We start from the raw sequence: 12,145 nt of genomic DNA, 5'->3' as shown, positions 1-12,145 counted from the left end.
CATAGACATTATTTCTGTCTGCTACTGATGTTGTTCATATTGATGGAGTTCACAATCTTTGAGCTACCTGTGTAGAACTGATTGTGATTATAATGGATTCCACTGCATCAACAAATGTAGGGATACAATACCTTCAGATTTTAGATAATTATCCTTCCTTGCAACCGATGTTTCAAATGTTTCCTAAAAGTTAAATCAGTGTAAAATGCTGCATATATTTTACTTAATATGGTCCTATTGTCCATACTAAGACAAAGTTTCCCCATGTAGTGATTATCTTATGCAACCTACTTGACTTGTTTGAGCTCCAGATCATTTAGTGGGAAATGTATACACTGAAATAAATGCACTGATTAACCAGAGAATAAAACACATATTTCTCTTTGCTAACACATAGTAAAAGTTTTTAAATGAAACAGTATACCTGGAATTTAAGAAGCCTAATTTATAACAGTATGTGAAAAAGTTGTTAGTAGAATTTTTAAGGATCACTGTCATAGTTGTGCCTATTCATTACTTAATTCTATTAACTTAGAATGCAAAACTTATTTCCTGAGGTTACTTGTGTTATACAATTATACAGCAGACCTGCAGTAAAACCTGTAGATTTTAGTGTCTCTTTTTATTAGTAGTATTTTTTTTAAATGTTCTTAATTTTGGCAGGAATATGTAGAATATGATTATACACTTAGCTATCATAATTTGTAATGATGTCATAGTTTTAATATGGAAAGCCATCTGGCTCTGAGGAAGAGATTTCTTATATATGTAAGATAAATGTATATCTTGCATAATCAGTCTAACAATTCTTCTTCTAGTTCATCTTCTTCTGTATCTCCCATAGGGCTTTTATTTAGTTCATTAAAAATTGGGTTGGTTTCTATGTTGCTTTTTAAATATCGGTATTTCAATACTCTAATTCATCTTTTCTCTTCTTTTTTCCTTTGGTAATCCTTCACCTACTGACAGAGCAGGTTTTTTGCACTGTTTTCTACTGTGTCAAATTTTAGAATATAGGAATTCATTGTACACATCATACATCCAGGATTCTGGCAGCAAGAATCCCATTTCAAAATGGTTTATGTAGCCAGTCATACCCATGCTAGATATTGTAACTCATTATTCCATACAGATTTTAAAATTGTAATTAATTTGTAGATTTTTTCCAGCAATCCATGATTACTAAAAACTGTGCTGTTACTGGGTTTCATGTTAGTACAAAAAGCATGAAATATTATGACAAATCTGCTATACATTTAATCATAAATCATCATTCTACAAATTTATGGAATGTCAAAAAAGTGTATTTTTAGTTTTACACATTGGAATATGTATTTGGTGTGTAGTGATTCTTATCAAGAAGCAATGTGAAATTCAGAGTGATTTTCTGCTGCAGCTCAATAAAACTCAATTAGTCATAGCTTAGAACTGAGTGTGCTCACATGCACTCTCCAAATAGATCTGTCAGTAACAGTGTGCTTGGTGACAGATTTGTACACAAATAGCCAAGGAACTGAATTCTTACAGGAAGTTGTCTTTCTCTGGCAGATAAAGACAAATTCCAGGTAGTGAAAATGAACTGGGGCTTGAGTCTCTAGCACTCTGTTTTCTCTTTTAAGAGCATTGAGATGGATCAGTCCCTAAAGGCTACTGTCACTTCAACTGCTAATAATTTTCTGCTATCTTTTTTTTCTAAAAAATTAAAGCTTTGTTTGCTTCTGTTAACCATGTTACAAAATCTCCCAAGGCATTGTTGATAACTGCTTGCAGATCATTCTCTTCAACATGAAAGAAAGATGGGGAATATGTTTGAGATACATGAGTATATGTGTATATATGCATGGTTTCTCTTTTTTTTTTTTTTTTCTTTTTTTCTTGTGGACACTCATTTACAACACATCAGCTTTATCATCTTGTTCTGTCTGTAGCAGCTGTTCTTTAAACAATATGACATGGAAATTCTATATATTTTTCATAGGCTACTAATTTTAAACATTAAGGGATATACCACTTATCAATTCTGAAGTGCTTAAATGCATTTCATATATTTATAATATTTAGTAAATTAATCTAGTTAACTTAAAAAAACTAAAATTTAAATATACATAGTCACATATATTACTCTTCATTTGGTTACTTGAACATGTTGAACACTAGAAGTGCCTTCTTAGGTGGCTCAGATGAGCAGATATTCAGACCTACTGAAAAGGACACTTCACTGGGATGCTTAAGTGTGTTCTGGTGGCTTAGAACATTTCAATTAGATTTTCTCCTTTTCTTTAAATATGCAAATTTTTAGTCAGGGATGAGGTTTTCTGAATGTGTTGCCGTCTTTATATTCATAGGATATAATCTTGAAATATTTAGAGATTTTTTTTTTTTTTACCTGATATTTCTTACATTTACATTAACAACATTGATTTAAGTAGACCTGAGTAAGGAACATGGAATGTGAGATGTTTTTCTGGGAAAGTCAAATGAGGTTTATTGAGTAATGACACAGACTCAGCCAGCTTTCCCTTCACAAGATAGATTGCTGACAAGGAGGAAACAAGTTCCTTATTGTGACTCATTCCAGAGACCAGACATCTACCATTCTCTTTTGATTTATAAATATTCATTCTGTCTGCTAAATGTAAGTCACGTTTCTCAAGACCTAAAAATTCAAATTATTATACATATGAGGGGTGTTATGGAATTTACATTTTCTCCCCCGAAAAAATAGCATACTGTAGTGCTAGAGCTCTTGGAACCCAGGGAACCCAAAGTATTTTTTTCTTTTGTGGGGTGGTTTTGTATGCAATCATTTCAATGCATTGCCTTCAAATTTACGTAAGGACTTCAAGTCTTATATTTTACAAAATTGTAAATGCAATGCAATAGCTTTAATTGGTTAAAAAAAATACAACCAATTTTGTCACTTCAAGTGTTATTCAGATTTTTTATTAAGTTATTAGGGTTTTTAAAATATTTATCCAGCAATTTGCAGGAGAAAGCAATTTGGATAATTATCCCTACTCCCCCATTGCTTCATATTAGTACTATTAGACCAGTACACTCTGTCATACCGATGGTTCTAAGAACTGCTTTAAAATCAAATTCATTACAATAGAATTGTGAACTTGTCTAGCCATGAGATGGTGTGGACTGATTATGAAAAAAAGTGATTATGATAAAAAAACAAAGCCATTTGTTGAATCAGAATTCACAAATGATGAATGACAAAGAAATTATAAGTACAGTCTACGTGGATATCATAAGGGTTTATTAGGAAAAGCCAGGAATTGCAGAGTTAGAAGCCAAATCAACATTCACAGCAGACAAATATTAAAGAAAGGCAGGAGAGAGAGAAGTTCTCCCTACTCAGGGACTGGGAAGGGCTTCAGTTTGGTTCAAGCTGCCCATGAAGTTTGTCCACTTTATAAACGACTGCACACATCTCTGCAGCTTTGAGTATGCTAAATTTTATACATGGAAGGTTACTAGTAGAGCAACACTTTAAAACCAGCATCAAAATTAGTATAATTTGATGCAGTTTTAAAATGGTTTGATAATGTTCCATGGATTGGAACAAATTGAAAATTACTATTTAGTTTGATTACAACTAGGAAAAAGGAATGAATGACAAAAAAAAAAAAATCATCAACAGCATGGTAAAAAATTTCATTTACACCTGCTACTTAAGAATTTTGGATAACACAGTTTAGTACGCACTGAATTTTACCTCGGAATATTTTCTCAGTGTCTATTTTTATCCAGAAAGCAAAGTAAAACTTGGCTGTATGTATCATATTTAATTTGCAAAGAATAATTTTAAAATATTTATGGAAGGGCATGTAATAAAGACACACATAAAAGGAGACGAAAGTGATGATATTTTTGGGGATGTAAGATTATTTTTTAAAATCCAGAGCAACTCATTTTATATTAAAGGACATAGATTTTTGATTTTTTTTCCTTCTAAATTATTACTGAAGCTCTGTGATATTCCATGTCTAAACCCCCAAATATTTAAAGCTATGGTTTATTTAAACCAATGAGTGTGAAATTTCCTTTGCTGACTGTCTACCAAACATTTGTTTTGGTTCATTTGTATAGATTGATTGCAAGACCTTTGTTTATTGCAGTCTAGGAAACTTGGGTGATGAAAACAAAAGCCATTATTTTTGAACTTCAATCAAAAACCATCAAGGGATTGCTTTTTTTTTACTGTCATGTCTGAGGGGCATGAGTTTTGTAGTGTCATTTTTATACCAAGTTTATGCTTTTTGCCAACCAAGTTAAATTAACGGCCAATATTTTTGGTTTTCCAGATCACTGTTTTTTTGTTGTAATTAAAGATTTTCTGCCTGCATCTTACTCAGTTCTTCTGCAACTCCTCACAGTGATCACACTGCACACCACAAAATCATATCTCAGCAGGCTCTACCTGGGATTGTAGGGCTCGGGCTTTTTTCCTAGTGACTGCTCCAAGGAGTTGTTTCTGAATTCGAAAGTAAAGGGAAACGAAAAGTCAGGAAATGTACATACTGACATGCGGAACTTATGAGTCAGTGACACTTTGTTTCCCGTCCAACCATCACCTTCCTCAGATGTATTTCATTCAGTCTTCAAAGAAAGGTTGGACAGCCAGGTTATTGTAAAATTACTCTTATTATCAATGTTGTGATTTAATTAGGATTTTGTAACTATTTATTTTGCTTATGAACAATTATTTGTTATTTATAAAAACATTGTTTTGTTTTTATTTTTCAAAATCTTTGTATTACAGAGCATTAAGGAGAGCCTGGGGAGACTGAAGGGTCATGTAGAAATTATTAACAGCAAGAAGACACCGGCTTTGCAAAATGTTACACCAAAGGAAGCAGCAAATATACAAGAAAAGCTGACTCAACTTAATTTTGAATGGGAGAAAGTTAACAAGATGTACAGGGAGCGACAAGCGTAAGTAACTTTTAAAACTTGCTCTTTCTGATGGCTTTCTTTAATATTTGGCTTATTGTTGATGATTGGGTTCTTTTGCTTCTTTTTGTCACAAAGAATACTTTATGCCAACTAAGCATGGAACATTTATGTAGAATTTTAATTTAATTTGTGGGATTTTTTGTAAAACTGAAAATATGAAAATGTTTTGACCAGCTATCACTTGCATTTTGTTAATGTGTGCAGTTCCTGGAGTGGTGATAGTCACAGTAACATGGCAACTTTCTTACATGAGCAAGAAAGAGCAAGAAAGAGCATTTATTGAAGGAAATAATGGATTTAAATAGTGTGCATCGTGGAAAACAATTTACAGACATTTCATTGGAGAGAGGAGAAGACACCCCTAGAAACACAGTCCATGAGACTAGTCATGTACACCACAGGTGTTATATCTTTGTTTTGGGTTTGTGTCCTTGAAGAGCCTGAGAGCCAGGCTCAAGCAGCCTGATAAACTGGGCTGCTTTCTTGGTCCCCAGGCAACAGCATTGAACCCTTGAACTAGTAATGATACATAAATTACTATGATTTATGTGATATACCTTTTTTCTAAGTATTAAAGAGTTAACAAATAACTTTTCCTTAGATTAAAAAAGTCATAGTTTTATATTAATAACTAGTTCCATTCATTGAAACCTTCCATCCATAGGAATTTTACAAAATTGGCTGCTCAGGAAATGCTGAAATTTTGACATTAAAAGTTTTATTTGATATGCCACCTCAAAAGACAGTAGATTTATATTTGATAAAATATCACTTTTTGCACTACACATATGCTTTGAAATATCATTTATATAAGAAAATGTTGTTAAAAACGTTGTCATTATTACACAAAAAATTAAGTTAATTTGCAAATAATTATTGCATTAATGGCAGAATAAGATATGATTCTAAACATGTAAGAGGTTACTGGAAGAAAAAAAAATATTTATGAGTGTTTACCCTGCACTGACTTTGTTCTACAATCCAATACTTGGTAACTTTTATGTTTTCTTTGTTTAGAAATATTGGCAAACAGCTGCCACTTTCCAAATTCCTAGAGATATTATTTCCACTGTCTGCCAGTCACTAGCTTTGATTTTAGATCGGTGGAGAGAGAAGAGAGTAAAGCTTAAAAAAAACCAAAAAAAATTGAGAAATTAACAATGAAAATCCTAGTCAGTAATCTTTGTGTCAACTCTGCTTTGTCTGAACATTTAAAATGTAAGAAACTGAGACAGTTTAATAATCTGGTAAAGTTTACAAATATATCTTCTATGCCTGTTGTTTCTTGGTCTTGTTTTTTGCAAATAGCAAGTCCTGTTCTGGTATGGTAAGAAAAATCCTTGGAAGTCATGATGCCATGTACAAAAATGAAAGATAAGTTAGAAAAGAGATTGAAGAAAATCTGCTCACGCAGATAATAAGACTAGGGTATATTTGGTGTTTAGCTTTTCACAGAGACTGGCTTTGCCCAAAGCCCTATTGGTTTAGTACACTCAGCTCTCAGAAACGTTTGGAATCTCCTCAATGCATTTTCTGCCACTGGTGCATAACAAGGACAGCAATTTATTGGTAGTTGAAAGTTTGGACTATCATCACTGACAGTCAATTTTTTGTTATTTAGGCTGTAGTGGTATTTAGCCAGAAGCAGAAGTCTTGTGAGGTGAAATGAATTAGTGTCAAGTATTTTGAGGTCATCAGATGAAGGCACTGGAGAAGTGTAAAGAAGGATTACTGTCCAGCTGGCCTTCGCCTGAGGGACCCGTCCTCTTTCAGTACAATGGACAGCAACTCAGGGTGATGATAAGCTTGACTGCTGTCTGATTCACACACCTTTCTTTTTCTTTTAAATCTTTTACGTTTGGTGTCAGCCTTATTGGGTAACTGTTGAAGAGTATTTTTTGAACTCTAGATGGTCCCTATAGCTTCTGCTTTTTTGTGAGGTGCATTTGGACTGCACATGAGTCCAAGGGATGAGGTGAAGTAGGACAATATGGCCTTTAGCATTTTACTTCCAGCAGTCTGTGTCTGTAAGGGGTGAAAGTAGCAGTGTAGATCTGCCCTTGAGACATGGATGAAGCTGTGTTTAGGAGATATGTTATTGATGATGATGCTTAAGGACAGTTTTGGAATTATTATTAGAGCTGTCTTGCTTTCAAGAAAGCATGTCTAAGTGAATGGGAGTATTCCATGTTTGAAAGGTACCAGGGACAAATATACCAGAACTATGTTCATAAATGAGTATTGGTTTTATGAAATCAAAGGCTTGCAATAACATGGAAATTATTATTTTAATAAATGAAAAGTTAACAATCGCCATGACTGATGGAAGAACAAAGCAACTTTCCTTACCACTGTAGCTACTAACAGAGAGCTTACTCTAAATCTCACAGAAGCCATTGGAAACCTTCATGTTGCATTCTTTTGTGTGAAATTGATTTCCTAGAAGTCCTGATTCATATCTAGATACTTTGTAATTAACTCTAGAGTGAGTTCCTTTTAATTAGAAATCAAAATAGATTTTCAGTTTGTTTTATAACTGAGCCCGTGCCAGCTTGACAGAAATACACTGTGAATGGTAAGCACTCAAACAGCTTTACAAGTGCAGTTCTACAGTATTTGAAAGCCTTATTTCACACTGTTACTTTACCGTGTTTTCTGTATTTAAATAAGAGTTCATATTGTACTTACTGTAGTATGACAATATTTCACTGGGAAAAAACAAAAATGCTGTGGTCGTCCTACAGTACCCTTCCAGTGGCTATAGAATGAATCTTCACTTATTAATTTATTAAGTCAAGACTGTATCTAAGCATGGTTCTTTGATAGGAGTGTCTTTCTTTTCTGTTCCATTTAATTTCAGAACATGGTAACTCATTGTGTTTCCAACAGATAAATGGGAGTGACATAATCTTACACCGAGTGGAATTTGTTTCCTTGGTTTTCGTTTTATGAGTGCAAAGCAAACTCCAGGAAACAGCAGTGGCATGATTTGTCTTTTGTGAGATAAAGAGCAATTTATGATTTAATTTATAACTTCAACCTTTGCTTGATACTTATTTTTATGTTATCTTTCCAATAGTTGTATTAAGGTAATAGAATCTGAATTTTGAAAGGTAGAGCTTCAGTGCAGTAAGAATAGGCACTAAGATGTCTTAGTTTTTCCTGTCCTTGTACCAGAATTTCACATTAGTCTTCCTTCTTTCCAGTCTTAAATATTGGGGCCTTTTGTATTAATCATTGTTAATACAAAAATAGGAAGTGACATTAACATCAGGGCCCTATATACCTTAAATGAGAACATATAATTTTGGGGAAAAAAAACACAATAGGAGATAGACTTTTAAATTACTGTCTTGTATAACTTTTTATCTTATCAGCATGCCACTTGTAAAAGATCTTGTTTGTCTTTTCAGGATTCTATCTTCCCAGGATATTTATGCCTAAGTTTTGCTTCTGTAAACAAGTGCTCCCTAAAATTAAGGGAGCACTGAAACTGCCAGAAATCATTGAATAAATGAAGTGCAACAAATTTTTCCATAATAGATGTTAATTTAAAATACTTCATTAGGAATTCCAGATGAGAATGTAAAAAAACTAAAAACAAAAACAAACAAACAAACAAACAAACAAAAACCAAACAAAAAAAAACCAAACAAAAAAAACCAAACAAAAAAACCCTCAAAAAACCCCCAGCAAAACAAAACCAAAAAAACAAACAAAAATCCCAAAAAGACACAAGACACATAGGGCAGAAAAGATTAGAAAAATACCCAAATGAGTAATGAATATAATTCAAAAGCAAAATAGTAAAATTTTACAGAGACTGTAGATCTTGAATATTTTTAAATCTGTTTCTTGATGATGAATTAAAATTCTAATGGACCTCTCATATTAATGCCAGCCAAGTAATTTTTGCCTTTTTCATGTTCTATTTAAGATTTATCTTCCAAGGCCTACATTGCAGATTTACAGACTATATTAATGCACATCCCATTAATCTCAAATCCACTAAAAATTAAATGTTGTGAGAGAATGTGGGGAAGCTGATATCAGATATCAGAACTAACTCTCTGGCCTAACTCTCCCATTTCAATCTTGTATAGATTTCTTACTAACATTCCACTACATAACCATGCTTAGTTCTGAATTCCCTTGTGACTGTTCATTATACAACTATTTAGCCTTGCAAAGAAACAAAACTGAAACCAAAAGATAAAAGGGGCACATTTACAGCATTTAAGAAAATGATTTTGTAGCCTCTAGTGCCATATCTACCTTAAGGAAGATCAAAATAGAATTATTGTAGGTGATTCTCTAACTTTAATTAGATATACTAGGGAGCCATTTAGGCTATTTGTTTTTTCCTTCCCAGAGCTTCTCAGTAGTGGATTTCCAGTTTCCATCTGTAGCACTAACAATGCTCTGTAGGTGGGAAGTCATTGAAGATATAAATCATGTGACATACCTTTAGCTATCTAAGTTTTAGTTACCTATTTTACAGTACTTGCCTACGTTCTTTCTCAATTCAACACTGCCAGGCAATCCTTTCACAGGTGACTGTTGCACTGTATATAGTGGATCTGCTGACTCTTCAGGGACACCAGACAAGATAAGACTGGAGACATTATTTTTAGATAGATAAAACTGGGGAGATTCATCGTAAGCTAGAAAACATAACAAAACAATGCAATTTAATTTATATCTAAACGTGTTGGTCTATGTCTCTTTCACTAAGTCCAGTCAGCATTTTTTTGTACTTGCTTTAACTCTGACAAAGTGAATGACAAAAATGGTTGTTAGGTGGCTTTGTTTCAGTACAGGGAGAAAAGCAACTAGTGGAAGGTATAGGTATGCTAAGAAAAAGTGAGAAATAGTGGCTGTTGTCTTCCAAAAGAATATCTGCTCACATATTTCTGTTGAGGTTGTAAGTCTTGTTATTAGAATTACCCTTGGCTCAGGATTCAAGGTGAATGTGAAAACCAGAACAGATTAGTTCATGCCCAATGAGAGAAGAAAATTATTTCCTTTCTAATGTTAATCTCAAAATAGCTACCATGCCTTAGTTACATGCAGGGTAGGGTTTTCTTCCTTCCTTTTTTTCACAGTGATTCAAATTGTTCATTTAGATTTTGAAAAGGGCAGCTTATAATGCTTGACTCTTACAGCCAGCATTAGCTGTTAATTTATTTCCATACCCTGCTTAATGTACAGAAATGCTCTCCATAGCAGTTGCTTTATAATCAAATTCTTGCAACAAATTTGCCACTTAATTTGCCCCCATAATATTACACCATCAAGTTAATGTATTGGTAAGTTTCATTGGTTGCTTAATTGCTTGCAAATAAGTATAAAATAATGTATAACAAGCAGGTGTAATATAACATATAAATGTTTTATTATAAATGTTTTATTATGGTCAATCTAGAAAGGACTTTCTCTCAATGTTTATAATGTAAAGAAACCCTATTAATATATAAATATTTTTTTGGTCTAGTTTATAACTAGAAAGATTAAATTTATAGCAAAGTTGGAAAATGTTTTTACCTTATATATGGCCATTAAAATGTCTCTTTTCATGGGGTACTATATATAAGATCATCTTCTAAATGCAACAGCTATAAGTGAAATCTAAAATTATTTGTTAAACAGAAAATGTTATGCAGGATAAGAAATAACACTAGCTTTTGGGAAAAGAGCTATGTTTATTAAATCACTATCATAGCATAATTAAAGAGTTTAAAACAGAAAATTCTTGGCATGGGAATTTAAGGTGCCTGTATTGTAAAATGAGGTGACAATAACTAATTCAGAATTTATTTTAATAAGTAGAGGAGACAATCTTGCATGTGTTTGTGCTGTGAAAGTGTTTCAGCTGAAAAAGGATCTTGTATGTTTTAAAATCACCAACTCTCAAGCCTGACAATTAGCATAACTTAGCATAACTTTACTGTAAAATGCTCAGTGACAAAACTGCACCACATTCATACAGGAATTATTGTAGAGCCTTTTCCTGCTGTACAAACAAAGATTTTCACTGAAATGTTTGGGAAATGTTATGGCTTAGTCATGAATATGTGGGCTGTAGAACTATGGGAATGCAAATATGCATGAAGAGAAATGCAGGCAGATGCAAATAGACTCTGAGCCATCTGGAAATGAACTGTCTTGGGCCTTCATGTCAGATACACAATAAAATATGACATCGTGGTCAGTGTCATAAGCTATGAGACACAGCTGGAATGAAGGGTAAACTTGCTTTAGGGACAACGCTATGTTAGTGCATCTGTAACTTCACAGATAGTCCTGGTTTATAGCCCACCATCTCAAAGCACAGGCAGAGCTCATTCATTCTTAGCTGCATCCATCCATGTAGATATCGCCTAAGAGAACTGCAGGATACCCTCAGGTCCAAAACTTTATTTGCAGTGACTTCTATTACCTTCTGAAAGTGTTGACAAATAAGGTATACTTTCACTGTTGGTGTTGAATCATTGCATTGTGCTGTGCCAGAAATTTTTAGCTGGATGAATATTGAGCTGGGTCAGCTGTGCACTGGATGAAGGATGAGGTAGCAGGAACTGCCATTGGGTCCAATGCTTATTGGATGTACTAAGGCGAGCTCCTTTGCAGAATTCCCTTGAAGCTTTTTAAGGAATTGCTGCTCTCTAGTTGCCATGGTGCAGTGTACATCTCCCTGTAAGTACCTCCTGAGAAAGCATTTTTGACAGTAGAGGGAGCCTAGTCTTTTAACATCTATAACTGAAGTCAGAAGTTACAGTTTTCTGTTTTATACAGTTTTCATCCCTATTGTTTCTCTGCTCTCAGTATATGTTGTTGCTATCATCTAATAAATATACGTAATTTTTGCTTTCTTCCTCCAAGGCAGTGTGAAAGTAACTTTTTTCTTTTATTAAATGTATTACATATGCCCCTATGTGCCAAAAACACACACTTTTTTTGAAGTAGAAAGCAGCAAGTTTTGTGTTAGTCATTGACCGTGGTACTAACAGTTTTGAGATTACAAGTTCAGCCTTCTGTCCTGGTGACCTTCAGTAACTCATTGGGGCTGGTCAGCTTTCAAATTTTCTTTTCTTTATGGGCAAGTCACTGTTTGAGGTGATATTGGTGAAAGTTAGTCAATATTTCTGGTGATCCAAAATATTATGGCAATGGAACTGAC

The 12,145-nt window shown here is 33.7% G+C and overlaps 1 protein-coding gene across 9 annotated transcripts in view; it reads left to right on the top strand.

Moving 5' to 3' along the window:
* DMD (dystrophin) overlaps positions 1–12,145 on the top strand; it is a 1,072,200-nt gene that overhangs the window by 484,179 nt on the left and 575,876 nt on the right. For all 9 annotated transcript variants that reach the window (XM_033051053.2, XM_033051056.2, XM_033051052.2 and 6 more), the window contains one exon: positions 4,772–4,944. In XM_033051053.2, coding sequence (XP_032906944.1) covers positions 4,772–4,944 — 173 coding nt within the window. The remainder of the gene's footprint in view (positions 1–4,771; positions 4,945–12,145) is intronic.

Source organism: Catharus ustulatus, chromosome 2 (genome assembly GCF_009819885.2).
Source record: "Catharus ustulatus isolate bCatUst1 chromosome 2, bCatUst1.pri.v2, whole genome shotgun sequence".
NCBI classification, from domain to species: domain Eukaryota; kingdom Metazoa; phylum Chordata; class Aves; order Passeriformes; family Turdidae; genus Catharus; species Catharus ustulatus.
Note: the sequence above shows the minus strand (reverse complement) of the source record. Positions and strands in the feature narration are given on the sequence as shown.